General features: G+C 43.3%; 1 protein-coding gene across 1 annotated transcript in view; it reads right to left on the bottom strand.

Annotated features, from left to right (window-relative positions):
• The window catches only part of LOC132381739 (ryanodine receptor 1-like), a 500,293-nt gene that overhangs the window by 343,925 nt on the left and 135,708 nt on the right, over window positions 1-20,660 (bottom strand). The window contains exons 35-38 of the mRNA XM_059951310.1: window positions 13,272-13,498; window positions 12,286-13,171; window positions 6,034-6,234; window positions 4,666-4,777 (exon numbers count right to left, since the gene is read on the bottom strand). Of these exons, the coding sequence (XP_059807293.1) occupies window positions 4,666-4,777; window positions 6,034-6,234; window positions 12,286-13,171; window positions 13,272-13,498 (1,426 nt within the window). The remainder of the gene's footprint in view (window positions 1-4,665; window positions 4,778-6,033; window positions 6,235-12,285; window positions 13,172-13,271; window positions 13,499-20,660) is intronic.

Consider the following 20,660-nt stretch of genomic DNA (forward strand, 5'->3'; position numbering starts at 1 on the left):
AAAAGCTGGAGGAACTCAGCAGGTCGGGCAGCATCCGTTGAAAGGAGCAGTCAACGGTTCGTCAGTTCTGACGAAGGGTCTCGACCCGAAACGCTGACTGCTCCTTTCAACGGATGCTGCCCGACCTGCTGAGTTCATCCAGCTTTTTCGTACGTCTTGATTTGACCACAGCATCTGCAGTGTACTTTGTGTTTAGTTTGAATATTCAATACTGGTGTTGACACCCACAATAGGCCCATTAGTTACAGTCATGATTGATGGCTGCATGAACATACAACTAACCAGAAGTTAAGTGACAAAACAGATTTGTCCTGAACTGTGCTTTAAGCGGCAGGGATACGCCTTTAACAATGTGCTAATTCCGAGCCAGTGCCACCAACTGAGGCATTGCGGGAGAAGGAACGTCAGAATTTCGCGGCAGAGGATGCTGTGGACAGATGTGCAGCAGATGTGGGGAGGGAGGGGGGAAGAGAGGGGAGAGAAGGGGGAGAGAGGGGGGGAAAGAGGGGGGAGGGGGGAGAGAGGGGGGAGAGAGGGGGAGAGAGAGGGGGAGAGAGACGGGGAGAGAGAGGGGGAGAGAGACGGGGAGAGAGAGGGGGAGAGAGAGGGGGGAGAGAGAGGGGGGAGAGAGAGGGGGGAGAGAGAGGGGGGAGAGAGAGGGGGGAGAGAGAAGGGGGAGAGAGAAGGGGGAAAGAGGGGGGGAAAGAGGGGGGAGGGGGAGAGGGGGGAGGGGGAGAGAGGGGGAGAGGGGGAGAGAGAGAGGGGGCGAGAGAGAAGGGGGGAGAGAGAGGGGGAGAGAGAGGGGGAGAGAGAGGGGGGAGAGAGGGGGGGAGAGAGGGGGGGAGAGAGGGGGGGAGAGAGGGGGGGAGAGAGAAGGGGGGAGAGAGGGGGGAGAGAGGGGGGAGAGAGGGGGAGAGAGGGGGAGAGAGAGGGGGAGAGAGAGGGGGAGAGAGAGGGGGAGAGAGAGGGGGAGAGAGAGGGGGAGAGAGAGGGGGAGAGAGAGGGGGAGAGAGAGGGGGAGAGAGAGGGGGGAGAGAGGGGGGTGAGAGAGGGGGGTGAGAGAGGGGGTGAGAGAGAAGGGGGGAGAGAGAAGGGGGGAGAGAGAGGGGGGAGAGAGAGGGGGGAGAGAGAGGGGGGAGAGAGGGGGGGAGAGAGGGGGGGAGGGAGATGGGGGGAGGGAGAGCCCGTGGCATGTCAAACTGCTGGGTAAACAATAGCTTTTGTTGCCTGCGAATCACAGTCTCTTTTTGGGTGCTTTGCTTTTGCTGGGTGGGTGGTGGGTGCTGACACTTCTGCTGAATGCTTGGGGGGCTAGTTTGATGGTTTGCTGCTGCTCGTGCAGGGGTGGGGGAGAGGGGGCTTTGGAAGTTCTAACATTTTCCTGTCGTTCATTCTTTTGGGGTTCTGTTTTTCATGGATATCTGTGAAGACTAAGAATTTCAGGCTGTATACCGTATACACTCTCTATAAACAGAAACATTTGAGCCATTTAATAGCAGATAGATACTTCTACTGTCTTGCCTTATGTAGTTTCAATGGGACAGTCTCAGAATGCCTCATACCCAAAGGTTGGTTTAGACCATAAGACCACAAGATATAGGAGTAGAGTTAGGCCATTTGGCCCATCGCATCTGCTCCAGCATTTCAACATTGTCTTTCCATTTTCCCTCTCAGCCTCAGCTTCAGGCCCTGACTAATCAGGGATTTATCAACTTCTGCCTTAAGTATACACAATAACTTGGCCTGCACAGCTGCCTTTGGTAATGGTTTCTGCAGATTCACTACTCTGGCTAAAGAAACTGCTCCTCATCTCTGTTCGAAAAGGACACCCCTACATTCTGAGGATGTGTCCTCTGGTTTTAGATTTCATCACCTTAGGAACCATCCTCTCCATATCTACTCTATTGAGGCCTTTCAACATTTGACAGGTTTAAATGAGGTCACCCCTCATTCTTCCGAATTCCAGTGTGTAGAGGCCCAGAACCATCAGTTGACAACCCTTTCAATCCCGGAATCTTTTCATGAACCTCCTTTGAACCCTCTTCAATGCTTGCTAGCACATCATTTCCAGATAGAACGTTTCAGTTGGAAGTTAAATTGTGTACAGGTTTTATATCCTGAAGACTTTAGTTTTAGTTAACCCATAATCATGCTCTCCATAATTTCATAACACCCCAAAATGATCCCTGACAGACTACAGAAACATGAGAAATTCTGTAGATGCTGGAAATCCAAAGCGACACATACAAAATACTGGAGGAACTCAGTAGGTCAGGCAGCGTCTATGGAAATGAATAAACAATCTACGTTTTGGGTTGAGACCAGAATTGGAGAGTAAGGGGGAAGATGCCAAAATACAAAGATGGGGGAAATAGAACAAGGATAGCTAGAAGGTGATAGGTGAAGCCAGGTGGATAGGAAAGGTAGAAATAGTAAAATTAACGGCATTAGCAGCAGAACTAAGGCATATTTCACTCATCATCAATTTAACCATACAGCAGGTACCAATATCAAGTTCCAGCCATGAAGATTTAAATACAGCTTTGCATTTAACAGCAACCAAGATATTGGTTATTTGCCTGGTTCAGATGAACATTGATGAAATGACCACCTGGTTAAGATATTAAAATCCACAAGTTCATTTAGTTAAAAGATACACTGCTGGAGTATTTATTGCAGACTGTAAGGGTATTGAATGTTTTATTTTCATCACCTCATCAACAAAAAAAAAATTTAAGGGCCGCACAGTCGTGCTGCTGAACTCACGGCTTCAATAACCCAAACTTAATCCTGACCTCCAATGCTGACTTGAGTTTGTTCATCCTAACTGTGACCACTTGGGTTTCCTCTAGGTGCTCCAATTTCTTCCCACTTCCCAAAGATGTGTGGCTTGGTTGCCCTTTGTACTTTTGCTCATTATGCATAGGTGAGCGATAGAATGATACTAAGATAGGTGGCGTTGTGGATAATGAAGTAGGTTTTCAAAGCTGGCAGAGATATTTAGGCCAGTTAGAAGAATGGACTGAAAGATGGAAGACGGAGTTTAATGCTGATAAGTGTGAGGTGCTACATTTTGTTAGTAATAATCCAAATAGGAAATACATGGTAAATGGTAGGGCATTGAAGAATGTAGTAGAACAGAGTGATCTAGGAATAATGGTGCATAGTTCCCTGAAGGTGGAATCTCATGTGGATAGGGTGGTGAAGAAAGCTTTTGGTATACTGGCCTTTATAAATCAGAGCATTGAGAATAGGAGTTGGGATGTAATGTTAAAATTGTACAAGGCATTGGTAAGGCTGAATTTGGAGTATTGTGTACAGTTCTGGTCACCGAATTATAGGAAAGATGTCAACAAAATAGAGAGAGTACAGAGGAGATTTACTAGAATGTTACCTGGGTTTCAGCACCTAAGTTACAGGGAAAGGTTGAACAAGTTAGGTCTTTATTCTTTGGAGTGTAGAAGTTTGACAGGGGACTTGATAGAGGTATTTAAAATTATGAGTGGGATAGATAGAGTTGACGTGGATAGTCTTTTTCCATTAAGAGTAGGGGAGATTCAAACAAGAGAACATGAGAGTTAGTGGGCAAAAATTTAAGGGTAACATGAGGGGGAATTTCTTTACTCAGAGAGTGGTAGCTGTGTGGAATGAGCTTCCAGTAGAAGTGGTAGAGGAAGGTTCGGTATTGTCATTTAAAGCAAAATTGGATAGGAATATGGACAGGAAAGGAATGGAAGATTATGGGCTGAGTGCGGGCCAGTGGGACTAGGTGAGAGTAAGCATTCGGCATGGACTAGAAGGGCTGAGATGGCCTGTTTCCGTGCTGTAATTGTTATATGGTTATAATGTGGGAAGAATGAATGGGAGTATGGGAAAAATCAAATGGGGTTAGTGCTTGACAGTCAGAGTGAATTTGAGGGGTCTAGTTCCATGTTGTTCTCCAAGTCTCTTTAACTATCATGCTCTATCATCTGGCTAAATACAGCCTGACGTTAAAATCCAACTCCACTGACGTGGAAGGTGTGGTTATGCAAAGTGCCATGTGCCAAATCTATGTTCATCTCCTTGTGGAACATGGTTTAGTTTCAGACCTACTCAGACCCTCCGTCAAGCATTTTTCCAGTGGATTGATAAGTACATTAGGACAATTTCCTGAACTTGCATACAACTTGAATGTTTTTTCCACTTTTACTTCTAACTTCCACTCTATTCTCACTTATATCTAATCCTTCCCTTCCCTTTCTTGGTCTTACTTCCTTTATCTCAGGGGATAGCCTCACAACCAATTACGCTCTCTCTACTATATTAGTTGCATTGGTTCTAATGAAGAGCCTTCTCACAAAGATGTCCTCCCTTTTCCTGGAAGTGGTCAACTACATGGTCTATATTTTTCACACATGAAAATAAACTGTACTGTATACTAACAATTAAAAATTTCTTACAGAACTTTGACCACCATACAAAATATGAAAGAATGACACAAACCAAAGCGTGTTTATCGTATTTTAAATCATGGCAGAGCATAATTAAACAACTGTAACAGATGTCTTTGATTGTAAACACACAGAATATTGCTAGATATTCAATTAATTACAGTAGCGCTTCTTGTATCTGAAATACCTAGTATTTGAAGGGATCAATTTTAGACAATGTCCATGCACGTACCACAGTGAGTGAGAAGCTTGCTATGGAAGTGGAGCAATACATCTCTTACTTTATCTGGGAGAGGGCAGATCTCTTCATCTGGCCCCATTTTGAAATTCATGAGCATGTTAATCTGCAACAAATAACCACAACACAAACTGAGATAGGAATCTTGAAATGTAATATGTAATAAATATTTATATATACACACACGTGACTTATTTATATATACACACACGTGACTAACTAAATCAGGGGAGACATTAGCGCAAACTGAAAACTTTCAGAGAAATAAATCCTGTGATAGGCAGTCAATAGTTTGGAAGAAGTGAGCATTACAAAGCACCAGATAAACTCAAAACAAAAATATTAAAAATATTTTTTTCACTGCTTTTAATGATTCATCACAGCCCTTCATCTCCTTACGCATCTCATAATCTGAATCGGGTTTAATATCACTAGCCTACGCTGTGAACTTTGTTGCTAATGCGGCAGCAGTTCATCACAATACATAATAATAAAAGCCATGGATTACAGCAAGGAGAATATAGATAGAAGTTAAATCAAATAAATTGTGCAAAAAGAGAAAAAAAAAGCAGTGAGGTTCAATGTCCATTCAGAAATTGGACGGCAGAGGGGAAGAAGCTGTTTCTTAATCATTAAATGTGTGTCTTCAGGCTCCTGTACCTCTCCTCTCTGATGGTAGCATTGAGAAGAGAGCATGCCCTTGGTGATGGGGGTCCCATCACTGACATATGCCAGTGATATTAAACTTGATTCTGAATTTGGGGGAAGTTGATGGGAATATGCGAAGAATAACATGGAATTAGTGTAAGTGGGTGATTGATGCTGGAATGGATTTGGTAGGTTCCCTTGCTGTGTTGCATAACTCTGTGACTCTCTGTGATACTAACATCAAAATTTGTATTCACATCAACACTTTTCAACCTTATGTTATTTTAAAGACTATCCTGCCTTCTCTTTTTTTTTTCTTGACAAAAGAGATAACCCATTTTCCATATGATGCTGCACTAATCACTCAGCCTATCCATGTCCACAATGAAGTGACTGGCCCCCAAGGTCAGAATATGCCCAGCCATTCCAATCAACAACCCCACATGGGTCCAATTGATTGGCGGCCAGTATCCTGAACCAGGCTTAACAGGGGCTGAAAACAAATCTGTCATTTTTCCAATGGAGGACAAACGACGAAAGTTAAACTTGGTGTCTAGCTTGGTGACTACACGTACGTGTGAACCCATCAGAACACACTCACATTTCTGGGTAATTCTCCAACAAAAAAAGTACCTGCATTACATTAAGTTTTCCCCTAACTTGTTGATTGTTTCTCATCAACCCGTTTATGTAAGATAATACATGAGCACTTGCCTGCTCCTGTGGTGGTGACCGGAATTCTCTGGTCTTCCTGGCAGTCTCTGCTGCGCTCATGTTGAAGCACAGCATGAGCTCACGGTAGCGCTCCCGCTGATCCGTCTGCATCCTGTTAACAAACCTATCTGCAAATGAAGCAATCGATTCAACCCGGTGTCGCAGCTCACAGTCACAGAAGAACTGAAGAAGTTTGCACATCTATATGAAGAAAGACAATTAATGAACATTTTAAAATTTAAAATTTTATCTGCTTAAGTGCAGCAAAGCTAATTGAATTGATGGCCTCATACAACAGAAAACTAAAAATAATCTGTCAATAATATTATTTACTTATATTCTTCCTTTAAGATTGTCCCTTTGGCAAAAATGTTATTGTATTGATTCCATAGAGCATTATTAATAAAAGATTAATAGTCAGAATCTTAATTTTTGCACCATATCTGTTGTTTAGCATTCATCATTCTATTTATTACTGAATTTATTATGGTCATGTACACTGTTTAATCGGTGAGCTACACGTACACACACACAAATACACACGGAATTTCATTTCATGCTGATGTATATAACGATAAACTAATCTGTCTGACCTGTGTGGATAGTAAATTTTAACTGAACTGTACAACAAATATTTCTCCCTAATAATACTAATAAAAATAAAGAAATAAAATAAAGCCCAAAGTTTCAAGGTTATACTTAAAAACACACTGGAGGAACTCAGCAGGTTGGGCAGCATCCGTGGAAATGAGCAGTCAATGTTTCCGGCTGAGATCCTTTGTCAGCCTCGGCCCGAAACATTGACTGTTCGTTTCCACGGATGTTGCCCGACCTTGCTGAGTTCCTTCAGCGCGTTTGTACATGTTGATTTGACCACAGCATCTGCAGTGTACTTTGTGTTCAAGGTTATACTAACATGCCAGATGAGAAAACACATTTTGGTGTTTTTTAAACTTCTTGTAGACATCTGACAACAACTAACTGAAACTGAGACCCACAGAAGCTATTGATAAAAATAATCCTATCAGGTGTGGAAGTTTACATTAAGAGCTGAGAAACATGCAAGTAACTCATTTAAGGACAAATTGCTACCCTCTCATTTTTTTCATACATTCAGTCACCACGTAATAACTTTCACGTTGCTTCAAATCACTAGGGAAACACGATCCAGTTCTTGTCAATTCTTGTCAACTGTGCTCTGAACATAGTCATAGACTGCTATTGCACAGAAACAGGCTTTGCAACCCAACTCGCCCATGCCAACACAAATATTGTCCCAAGCCAGTTTAATTTTTCCTTGATTTGGCCCATATCCCTCTAAACCAGTGGTTCTCAGCCATTTTTATGCCATGGACTACGACCATTAAGCAAAGTGTCCATGGACCCAAGGTTGGGAACGCCTGCTCTGAACTTTTCTTATGTTTCAATCTGTCGAAATGTCTTATAAATGATAGTTGTAACCACCTTTTCCACGTCTTCTGGTAGCCTATTCCATACCCACTAGCCTCTGTGAGAAAACTTGTCCCTCAGGATACAGTTTGAATCTTTCCCCTCACCTTCAACCAGTCTCCTCTACTTATAAAATCCAGGCTAAGACTCCTGGGGAAAAGATATATGAAAACAGTAAGGCATATGTAAACACAAGAGATTCTGCAGTTGCTGAAATCTTGAGCAACACACACACAATATTTTGGAGAACTCAGTAGGTCAGACAGCATCTATGGAAATGAATAAACAGTTGATGCTTCGGGCTGATATCCTTCATTAGGACTGGAAAGGAACAGGGCAAAAGCCAGAATTGGAAGGTGGAGAAGGGGAAAGAATAAAAGCTGGATTGGTGATAGGTGAAACCAAGAGGGGGGCAAGGTAGGCAGCTGGGAGAGGGGGATGAAGTAAGATGCTGGGAAGGGATAGCAGGAAGAAGTAAAGAACTAAAGAAGGAACCTGAGAGGAAAGGACAGTGGACCTTGGAAGAAAAGGAGGGAAACCAGAGGGAGGTGATGAGCTGGAGAAAAGAGAAGAGGCAAGCGGGTAACCATAATGGGGAATGGGGAAAAGCAGGTAACCATAATGGAGTGGGTAACCATAATGGGGATTGGGGGAAAGAAGATAACTATAAAGGAGCAGATAACCATAATGGGGAATGGGGAAAAGCAGGTAACCATAATGGGGAATGGGGAAAGCAGGTAACCATAATGGAATGGGTAACCATAATGGAGTGGGTAACCATAATGGGGAATGGGGAAAAGCAGGTAACCATAATGGGGAATGGGGAAAAGCAGGTAACCATAATGGAGCAGGTAACCATAATGGAGTGGGTAACCATAATGGGGAATGGGGAAAAGCAGGTAACCATAATGGGGAATGGGGAAGAAAAGGGTGGGGGAGAGTGGGTAGGAGTAATTATCAGAAGTTAGAGAAATTGATGTTCATTTCATCAGCTGAATCATCTGCTGCTCAACATCAGTAAGACAAAGGAGATGGTGATGGACTTTAGGAAGACTAAGCCTGCACTGCTCCCTGTTACTACTGATGTGAGGATGCGGAAGTGGGGAGGGCCTTCAAGTATCTGGGGGTTCACCTGAATGACAGACTTGAGTGGAGCACCAACACGGAGGCTGTGTACAAGAATCGTCAGAGTCGCCTCTTCTTCCTGAGGAGACTGAGGCCCTTTGCAATATGCAGGCCTCTCCTTCACATGTTCTACCAGTCTGTTGTCGCTAATACAATCTTCTATGCAGTGGTGTGCTGGGGCAATGACATCAACACGGGTGATGCCAACAGGGTCAATAAACTGATTAGGAAGGCTGGCTCTCTTACAGGAGTCAAACTGGAGACAGTCGAGGCTGAACAAAGGACCCTACGGAAAATCCTGGCAATTCAGAACAATGTTTCTCACCCACTTCATGGCTGAACAGGGGAGCACTTTTAGTAACAGACTAAGACAACAGCGATGCTCCAAAGAGTGCGATATGAGGTCATACTTACCTTCGGCCATTAGGCTCTATATTGAGTTAACCCATAGCCAGGGAAGTGACAACCCCCACCCCTATTAGACTACCTGTGGTAACTTATCTTTTATTCTTTCTCCTTCTATTCTAATATTTATATCTGTGCACTTGTAATGTTACTGGGACACTGTAATTTCCTTTAGGATCATAAAGTATCTATCCATCTATCTGCTGGAGGCTACCCAGTGGGTTGCTCCTCCAGCCCGAAGTTTGGCCTCAGCATGGCAGTAGACGAGGCCATGGACATGGATATCAGGATAGGAATGGGAATTTTAATTGAAGTGAATAGCCACCAGGAGATCCTGTCTTTTGTGGGGGGAGGGGGGGGGAGAGAGCAAAAATGCTCAACAAAGCGGTCCTCCGATCTGCTGAGATCCACCTGCCAGATGGATAATATTTGTACCTCTCATGATTTTATAAATATCTATTAGGTCACCCTCGCAGCCTTGTTCACTCCAGAGAAAACAATCCCAGCCTATCCAGTCTCCCCTTACAACTCCAGTCCCAGTATCGTACACTCAGCAGCCACTTTATACGTCCATCTGCTCGCTAATGCAAGTATCTAACCAGCCACTCAGGTGGCAGCAACTCAATGCACAAAAGAATGCAGATATGGTCAAGAGGTTCAGTTGTTGTTCAGTCCAAACATTGGAATGGGGAAAGTACATTATCTAAGACCAGAATGGAACATAATATTCTAGGCACCGTGTCACTGTCTTATTCAGTTATAACATGAGGTTGCACTTCTTGTACACACTGCCTTGTCCAATAAAGTAATCACACGTACTTATTTAATTTGTTTAACTGTTTTGCCACTTCCTTGGAATTATGAACTTGTACAACCAAATCTCTCTGTTTTACAATAATCCCTCAAGCCCTGCCACTCAGTATGTATGTCTATCCCTGGTTTAGCTTTCCAAAATGCATGACTTTTAACTTGTCCAAGTAAAATTCCACTTGTCAGTCCATCTCTCCTCTTTCCAGTTGATCTAGATCCTGTTGTAACCTCGGACAACCTGTTTCACTGTATACTGCATACTAATTTGGCGTCATCCACAAGTTTACCAGTCTGGCCACCTATATTCTCATCTAATTATTAATATAGGTGACAAACAACAGGGGATCCACCCCTACAGCACATCGCTGGACACAGGCCTGTATCCAAAAAAACAAACCGCTCAACCTCCGATTTCTTCCACCAAGTCGATTTTGTATCCAGTGGCTGAGGTACCTTGGATCTGATGTAATCCAACCATGCAGGACCTTGCCAATGTCCTCGCCAATATACATAGACCATATTTACCACCATATCCTTATCAAACTCTTCAAAAACCTCAGATCAAATTCAATGAGACACAATTCCCCATGCATAAAGCCATGCTGACATCCCCAATCAGTCCTTGCCTTTCCAAATGCAGCTAAACTCTGTCTCCCAGAATCCCCTGCATTAACTTTCCCATGGCTGATAGCCAGCTCACCAGCTGTAGTTCTCTAACTTGTCCTTGCAGCCCTTCTTAAATAAAGGAACAAAATTAGCCACCCTCCAGTCATTCAGTACCTCACCCACAGCAAAAGATATTGCGAATATGTTGACCAGAGCCCCTGTAATTTTTTCGCTGGCTTCCTACAATGTCCTATCTGATCAGGACCAAGAACTTAATATGCCTTAAAGACCACTAGCATCTCCTCTTTTGTAATGTAGATATGCTTAATGTATCACTTTTCATTTCCCTTAATTGCTTAGCCTCCATAATATATGGTAAATATAAATGAGAAATATTTATTTCTAACTTTCCCCTTCTGAAATCCTTCTAGCCTTGCCCTTTACTCTAGCAGAAATACGCTGGACCTGAACTCTCACCATTTTATATTAGACTTTCCGAAAGCCTATCTTGCTAGATGTCCCTTTATCGTAAGCAGCCTCCCCCAAAAAAACTTTTGCAAGTTCCTGTCTGATGCCTTCAAAATCTCCCTTGTTCCACTTTAGGACTTTAACTGATGGACCAATCCTATGGATTTCCATATCTATTTTAAAACTAATAGAATTATGGTCACTGGTTCCAGAAGTTCTCCCCCAGTGATACTTCTTATGTGTAGTTGCTCAAGATACCTGTAGTATCACGGGAGCAATCATCATTAGGTACCCTATTGTGGTTATGGCTGAATGATTTAAAAACCCTGAGCTAAAATAATTGCAATACTTACTTATTTAACTTAGTAAAAAAACAAACTTGCATTTCTGAAACACTATTTCTGAAGGGGTTATGCCCTCTTCTCACTGTCATCATCAGGCAGGAGGTAATGAAAGCTGAAGTCCCACACCATTAGGCTTAGGGTCAAGCCACTCAAGAGGATGCTAAATCCCACCCATCCATCCAGCATCCTCTTTGACATTCTGCCATCAGGCAGGGGGCTCCAAGACTAAAATGGTCATGATGGGAAACAGCTACTTCTCTCAGGCCATTAGGCTTCTGAACTCCCTGCCATATCGCATTCGAAGTCTCACCAGATAATCTGGAATGCACCTTACAATTTTTAATATATGCATTTACTTTGTTTATCTATATATAATTCATTTGTAGATTTAATTCTTACTTTCCCAAGTTATTGTGTGCTTTCTGTGTGTTATGTGCACAACTGTGTTTTACACCCTGGTCTGGGGAAACATTGTAAAGTTTGGTGGATTACATGTATATAGTTAAATTACAATACACTCGACTTGACTTGAATTATTTTCCTAAAACCATCAGGTTCTTGAACTTATCTGCAGAATTCTAATCCAACCTCGGTAATGGAAATCTATGAACCACCTTCTGTGCTACCATGAGCTTGTCTTCAATTGTTTTATCTTTTTCATTAAGGTCTTGCTTTTGCAGACATTTTTTTCTACTGTGTGATAAAATTTTATATACATTTTAGGTATAACTTACGTATAATATATATTCTGTGTTTTGCCTTCACCCAAGTGCCCGTTATGGTGCTCAGGCAAGTTTTTCATTAGTATTTCACCAGAGTTGTGCACATGACAATAAACTCAATTTGACTAAATGGTTAAGTCTTCCAAATTAAATGTTCAGGTAAAGCCACCAGTATCTGTCACAGGATTTACTCCTTTACACTGGTGAGCACTGAAACCTGATCTTTATCCTCACCGGAAAATCCATGCCATCAAAGCAGAGTGACCAAAGACTTAATGAAAGATAAAGTAACAATATTTTCTCCTGAACAATATATTTCTTACCTGTAACTTGACAGACTCGGGTAGCTTCATCTGCAGAAGTCCTTCCTCCAGCTCCTCCTCCTTGCCGACTTCTCCGTCCACAGTCTTAGCTTCTTTGGGCTCATCTGACTCTTGTTCATCTTTCTCTCCTTCTTTTACCTCCTCCTCCTCTCCCTCCCCCTCCTCCTCCCCAGCGGCTGCCGGCACCGGTTCTTCCTTGGCGTCTTCAGCTTCTGCTTTCTCGATTTCTTCTTTGACCTCGACAAACACATTAGGTTCGATCATCTTCAGTATGTGTTTCACATCTTCATCATCAAAGACGCCCATAATGAGGAGAGTGCTCACAAGTTTTAGCACTGGGACAAACTGGAATTCCACGCTGCCGCCAACGGGATCTCTCGTATGTTGCCCGCCATCTTGGACAGCCTCAGTCAACATGTTAATTGCCTTTGTTTTAAGAACATCCAACGGTATCTCAGGGCTGAACTGGTAACGATCATCACTGGTGCCAACAAACGACAGAGATGCAAAATGGAGAGGAGGCCTCAAACACGTGGAAACTCCCACGCCAGGCAGGCCGTGTATGTTGTTCTCATATGGAAACAACGTGATTTGCTTGGTCTCTTCGGTCATAGGGACGATGAACTCATTGTTCATCATGAGTCGAGATCGCTTGGCCGACTCCAGATGCACGCTAATGAGTAGATCATAATAGCCACTACGCAGAAGGCCTGATATGTACGTGTTCTCAATGGTGTAGAGTAACTGAAATTCATCGACGTGGCTACAAATGGCATGGGCAACACGGTTGTTGCCCAATGCACAGACAGCACAATATAGTAGCAACGTGTGGTAGTGAAATTTCAATAGGTCATTGCGTTCAGACAGCTCCAAGATGTCAATACATCTGCAAGGAAATATGGACAAGCATGTAGAGTGCATTAAGGCTCTAATGAAGCATTCAGAACTGAAATTGTTTTACACACCATAAGCAGCCATTTCCTGACCTGTTTTCCTCAGGAATATGCAGTGCCATCATGGTAACTGGGTCAACACACTCGACCATCCAGCCGTGCCGTTCACTGACGCGTCCAGTCTCCGCAAACAAGAAGTCATTTGGCATGCGACTCCAGACTATCGGTGTGATCATCTGGACATCGAGTCGGGGAGGACATTGAGGGGTGGTATTCTTCCGTTCACTCTTAAACATAGCTGCTGATATGGGCATAATATTCTGCAAAACACAAAAGGAAAGTTTCATTATTCACTTATAATTCATTTACATAAGAAATGGGAGCAGGTGTCAATTAAATTTCCCAGGAGCTATGAGAACTGAGTCCAACTGCAGCTCCCGTCTGATCATAGTGTGGATGGAGGGTAAAAACAAAGAGAAAAAGCTTCGGTTCTGGATTTATCTGGCATAGTGTGGATGTAGCCCGAAGCAAAGTATTCATCTAGGACCTCCCCAACCTCCTCCTCCTCCAGACACATGTTGCCCTCTTTATCCTTCAGCGGTCCCACCTTCATTCTCATCATCCTCCTATTCTTCACATATGCAGAGAATGCCTTGGGGTTCTCCTTAATCCTACGTAGAACATAGGCCTTACATAGAACATAGAACTGTACAGCACATTACAGGCCCTTCAGCCCACAATGTTGTGCCGACCCTCAAACCCTGCCTCCCATATAACCCCCCCATCTTAAATTCCTCCATATACCTGTCTAGTAGTCTCTTAAACTTCACTAGTGTATCTGCCTCCACCACTGACTCAGGCAGTGCATTCCATACACCAACCACTTTCTGAGTTAAAAACCTTCCTCTAATATCCCCCTTGAACTTCCCTCCCCTTACCTTAAAGCCATGTCCTCTTGTACTGAGCACCGGTGCCCTGGGGAAGAGGTGCTGGCTATCCACTATCTATTCCTCTTAATATCTTGTACACCTTTATCATGTCTCCTCTCATCCTCCTTCTCTCCAAAGTGTAAAGCCCTAGCTCCCTTAATCTCTGATCATAATGCATACTCTCTAAACCAGGCAGCATCCTGGTAAATCTCCTCTGTACCCTTCCCAACATTTCCACATCCTTCCTATAGTGAGGCGACCAGAACTGGACACAGTACCCCCAGATCCCTCTGCTGTTCCACACTACCAAGTAGGGTGAACTCAATAGAGCATCCAGGATACAAAAATCGTTTCACTGGTTGGTCATATCACAAGAATGGAAAGAAAGGAGACAGACAACCCTAGGAAGAACGGTAAGTGCAGGCAGGTAATACTCCTCTGGTTATTCATAACATGGAGCAGAGAAGTAGGAAGATAGGACAACTGAAGGGCTGGCTAAAGAACTCCTGCAGGAGCGAGGGCTTCAGGTATGTGGGTCATCGGGATCTCCTCCATGGCAGGGTGACCTTACAAAGAGGACAGGTTTAACCCAAACTGGATGGGTATCTTTGTATCATCTTTCCAGCATCTTTGCAGGGGTTTGCTTGTTCTATTCCAAAAAGATTTAAACCAGTGCAGCAGAGGCTGAGACCCAGAATGACAGAGAAGCAGTTGCAGAGAATATCTCGTATGTAGGAGATAGAAAAGGAGAGTCCAGTGAGACTGGAAGGGTAGCAAGTGAGAGCCATTAGATCCCATCACATTTGCTTTAATGCAAGAGGATTCAGAGGCGAGTAAGATGAGCTGGACGCACGGATCAGTATCTCAAATAATGTTACTGCAGCCACAGAAAGACGTGTTGGTAGCTTAACGCTTCATAGAATAGAAATTTCAGATATGACGTAGGGAAATGCTAAAGAGAGATAGTCACATTCCTGATTTGGGAGAACATGGCAGCAATACCTAGGGGGATTGTAAATGAAGCCATATGACTAGAATAAGGAAAGAAGAGAGGTGTGATCACATTTCCAGACTGTACTGTGCAAATTAGAGGATGAGATAGTTGAGAAAACCTCAGAAAGATGTAAGGAAAAGTGTTATAGTAGTGGGGAATTTAAACTTTCCCAGTATTGAATGGGACTGCCTTTGTGCTGGGAGCCCACAGGGAGCATAATTTGTTATGCATCAAAGGAAGTTTTTTTTATTTGGGATAACATGTACAGAGTCCTGCAAGAAACTATTTTATCTTGGACAGGTAGTGGAAGAGCCAGTAGCTTTTGTGACTGGAAGTCTGTGCCCAGAGTTGTACTACTACAGGGATCGGTTCTGGAATCTTAGTGTTTGCGACATTTATCAATTTGGATGTGAACATGATTAGTAAGTTTGTGGACGGCGTGTTAGTGATATTTGGATTACGTGGTAAGTTGTCCAAGGTTAGAGCTGTAAAACTGGGTGGAGCAGTGGCAAAAAGCATCTAATTCTAACTAGTGCTAGGTGATAGATTTTGGTAAGGCAAACAGCGTAAAGGCATATACAGTAAAGATGCAAAGGAATATTGTTGAACAGTGGTTTGAAGTCTATAGCTCCCTGCAAGTGCTAGCATAGTTTGACAAAAAAAAACAAAAAAAACCCCCCACAATTGCTGGAGGAACTCAGCAGGACATGTTGCATCTGTGGAAAGAAATGGTGAGTCGAGGTTTCAGGTCAAGATCCTTCACCTGGACTGAAAGACGGAGGGCAGATAGGCAGCATAAAGATGTGCAGGGGAGGCGTGGGGCAAAAGCTGACAATTGGTAGGTGGATCTACGTGAAGACTGGTGGTAGTTAGATGGAGAAGGGAAGACTGGAAAGTGCATTGGAGGCTGTAAGGTGATGAGTGGAGGCAGAAAAGGGCTGCAGAAGATGGAAACTAATATGACTGGTAGGTGGAGGAAATGAGGACGATGGGTTGGGCAGATGCCAATGTGCACTGTCCTCTGTCAGAGAGGTTTACATTGTTTAAGTCAGTATGGATTAGTTAAACCAATGGATACTTCCAGACAGGATATTCGAGCACAGTTACAATGTTTGTAACCCAGTCAGAAATGCAAGGGGCGTGGGGGAAGGAGGGGACAAACGAGGAAAGGTGAATTACACAGCTTTCAGGATGGGGGTAGGAGGGGAAACAATGAGCATCAGAGGGGTACACACAGTGCAATGTCCAGAATGATAAGTCTAACATTTAGTCAACCACCTGGGGAAGTTATTTTTAAAAATTTCCTTTTTTAAAAAAACCAGCATACAAATATAAAACATCCTTTTCTTGTTGCGTTGGACTGATCCCAAAGCAGTACAAGTGCTAATAAGGAAAGTTGAGAGTCATAGAGTCATATAACATGGAAACAAGCCCTTTGGTCCAACATGCCTATCTGAGCTAGTCCCATGTCCTATCCCACTTAGCATTCTGGGCACCACACTGTCTGAGCTCCCTTTCCCTGTGTTTGGCCTATACTCCTCTAAACCTTTCCTAACACCTATTTCTCCATAAGTATTTTAGACATTGTAATTGTACCCAACTCTACTAATTCCTCTGGCAGCTCATTCCATATTCCCACTTCTCTCTGTATGGAAAAACTTGCCCCTCAGGCCCTTTCGAAATCTTTTCCCTCATACCTTCAGTCTATGCTCACTACTTAGACTCCCCTATTTTGGGAAAGAGACCGTGACTTTTCAACTTATCTACTCCCCTCATGATTTTATGTACCTCTAAAAGATCACTCCTCAATGTCTTTGCCTATCCACCTCTCCTAACTCAAGCCCTCCAGTCCTGGTAACATCTTTTTCTGCATCCTTTCCACTAATGATACCCTTCATATGCAGTAACTGGGCAACCAGAACAGTGCACAATACTGCAAAGTTTAAAGTTCAAAGCTCAAGTTCAAAGGAAGCTTCATCATCAATCTAAATGTATGTCTATATATACTACCTTGAGATTCATTTTCTTGCAGGCATTTACAATAGAATTGTAAAGCAATACAAAAGAATTTACGAAAAACTGTACATAAACTGACGAATAGCCAATGAGCAAAAGAAGACAAAGTATGCAAATTAAAAAAAAGTACTGAGAACTTGAGTTGTAAAGAGTCCTTGAAAGTGAATCCATAGGTCATAGAATCATTTCAGAGTTGTAGTGAGTGAAATTATCAATGGCAGTTTAGGATCTTGACAGTTGTAGGGTAATATCTGTTCCTGAACCCAGTGGTTTGGAACCTAAGGCTTCTGTACCTCCTGCCCATTTGTAGTAGTGGCAAATTAGCATAGCGTGGATAGTGGGGGGGGGGGGGTGTCTTTGATGATGGATGTTGCTTTTCTATGGTAGTAGTCCATCAGCATTCATTTCAAGAGGACTACAAAATAAAAGCAAGGATGTAATGAGGCTTTATAAAGCATTGGTCAGACTACACTTGGAGTATTATTAACAATTCTGGGCCCCTTATCCAAGAAAAAATCTGCTGGAATTGGAGAGGGTCCAGAGGAAGTTCACGAGAATTATTCCAGGAATGAAAGGGTTAATGTATGAGGAACATTTGATGGATTTGGGCTTGTACTCACTGGAGTTTTGAAGAATGAGGGTTTTCTCATTGAAAGCTATCGAATATTGAAATGCCTAGATAGAGTGAATGTGGAGAGGATATCTCCTATAGTGGGGGAGTCTACGACCAGAGGGCACAGGCTCAGAACAGAGGGTCATCCCTTTAGAACAGAGATGAGGAGGAATTTCTTTTGCCAGAAGGTGGTGAATCTGTAGAATGTAATACCACAGACAGCTGTGGCGGCCAAGTCATTGGGCACATTTAAAGCAGACGTTGATAGGTTCTTGATTAGGAATGGCGTCAAAGGATATGGGTAGAAGACAGGAGAATGGTATTGAGAGGGATAATAAATCGGCCATGCTGGAATGGGGGAGCAGACTTGAGAAGCTAAATGGCCTAATCCTGCTCCTATGTTTTATGGTCTTCTGGTCCACTTAAATGTTTTCAATGGTGGGTAGGACATGCCTGTGATATACTGGGCTGTATCCACCACATTCTGTAGAATTTTCCACTCCTGGGCATTGGTGTTTCCATACTAGGGCAGTTAAGATACTCTCCACTGTGCTTCTACAAAAGTTTGTCACAACTTTGGTGACATGCCAGATCGATGCAAGCATCTCAGAAAGTAGAGATGAAGCTTTTGCCTTCTTTGAGTTGGCAATTATAGGCACAATGTGTGCTTGTTGCAGGACAGGTCTTCTGATATGGTAACACCAAGGAATTTAAAGCTACTGAACCTCTCCACTTCCAATCTAATAAAGAGGACTGGCTCATAGGCCTCCCAGTTCTTCCTCCTGTGGTCGATAATCAACTCTTTGGTTTTGTTGTCATTGAGTAAGAGGTTGTTGTGTTATGACACCACTCAACCAGATTTTCCATCTGCCTCCTATAGGCTAATTTGTCACTACCTTGGATTCAGCCAATGAGAGTGGGGTCAAGAGTAACCTAGATACTGCACTGGAGCTGTACATAGCCTCACAATTATATAAGTATAAAGTGAGTAAATCAAGGGGCGTTAAGCTCACAACCTTTGGTGCACCTGTGCTGATGGTGATTATGGAGGAGTTGTAGCTGCCAATCTGAACTGAGTGGTGAGAAAATAGAATATCCAGTTACACAGGGAAGTCTTGGAGCTCAGTGATGAGCTTTGAAGGGATGATAGTGTTGAATGCTGAGCTATGGTCAATGAAGAGCATCCTGATGTGTGCATCTTCATTGCCTAGGTGTTTCAGAGCTGAGTGAGGAGCCAATGAAATGGTACCTGTTTTTGACCTGTTGCGACAGTAGGCAAATTAGAGCAGATCTAGGTCAGTCCTCAGGCAGGAGCCTCATGAACAACTCCTCAAAGCACTTTGGGAAGGACTGAAGTTTGTTGAAGAGAGCTGTCTCCATTGCCTCCGCGGATCTGTAGCACTCTTCCAATCTTTGCCACACTAAAGTGAGTGCAGCGCTGGGGTGCTTGATGTGAACTGACCTTAATCTGCTTGCAGGCTCAGCAGACTTGGGTCCAAGTCAATTCACCGGCAGGTTGAGCTTTTCACTCGGCTTGAAGTTGATGCCTTCAGTGGTGTTGGAGAATGTGAACTTCCAAGCCCAGTAATCTTCTGGCTTCTCATCGGATTTGATGAGTCTGGCCACCAGCAGGTCACGACAGGTCAGGAATCTCGCAAGATCTGACACATTGCAATTGGGTTGTGGTTCATTGGGGGTGTGGCGCACCCTGCAAGGAGGGTAGGCATCACCATCCGTGTTATGTGATGGTATGTAGGAGCCTTGAGCATGCCAGGGAAGCGGTCTCTATTCTGTCTCATTTGGGTAAAAGATGTCAAGTCGCGGGTTGTTTTCCTGTGGAAGAGGAGCCCCCCCCCCACCTTTCAGTCTTGATTGTCTGGCTTATGGCTTCAGTGTCTGCTGGCAGGTGGGTGTGAGCGTAAGCAGACCGGTCTTGAATATACTTCATAGTTCTCTCGGCTGAATGACATGGTGAGTTTGATCTAACATTGTCATTTTCAGCTAGCTGCTCCATGTCCGCCTCAATGTCCTTGGTTAAAGCCTCCTCCACCTCCTTTTCATACTGTAGTGCCTCTGATATGGCTTCCAGGTCAGTTTTCTCAATGTGTGATTCAACCCGTCTCACTTTAACAGCTATTTCTCTTTCTGCAAATGATGCCCTGGCTAGTGCTACTTCAGCCCTCCAGCGCTACCAGACTTGCCACTGATCCGTTAAGACTGTCTAGATAATCTAGATGAACTTACTGAACACACTGACCTGGTCTCAAGGCTTCTTTTCTCCCGTGCCAACATTTTAACTTCCTGTCATGCAGGAGTTCGCAGATTCAATATCTTATTTACCATGGATGGAATTACCATTGAGAGTTGTCTTTTTACTATTCTGCCCTCGCTCAAGCATTTTCCCAATTTCCTTAAGCTAGACAGATAGATAACGCCAGTCCCAGCATAGCTGTAGTTGAAGGCAGTTTTATTATTCACCAACATGTTACAATACGCAAGGAGCCAGTGTAAAAAGACAGTACTTCTCGGCATTCTAATGAAAGGCAGAATCAAATAGTGATTAAAATCCCTTTGACTCCTAACAAGTGCTTCTAACGAATGAATATACAAGCGATTACATAACGGCCAACCTGATGACTAAAGCTTAACAACGCGATGAGTAATCAACAACAGCTGTGAACTTACAATTAAGCAATAAGATCTAGTAATTAGAAGTAAGATAACAAACCACATCAGGAAAGACCCAAGAACAGTTTAACAGTGACAACACTACTTAATGATTTGTATTTATTCAGGTCCTCTAATTAGTCCTTGAACACAAGTCCTTAAATCCACTGATTCAAAGCAGTCCCATAACCGTTCCTCTGTCTCCCATTACCATCTCTTTGTTGTCCTTACCTCTGGCGTCTCTCTTAAATTGCCTATATGCA

This window comes from Hypanus sabinus, chromosome 26 (genome assembly GCF_030144855.1).
Source record: "Hypanus sabinus isolate sHypSab1 chromosome 26, sHypSab1.hap1, whole genome shotgun sequence".
Classification (NCBI taxonomy): domain Eukaryota; kingdom Metazoa; phylum Chordata; class Chondrichthyes; order Myliobatiformes; family Dasyatidae; genus Hypanus; species Hypanus sabinus.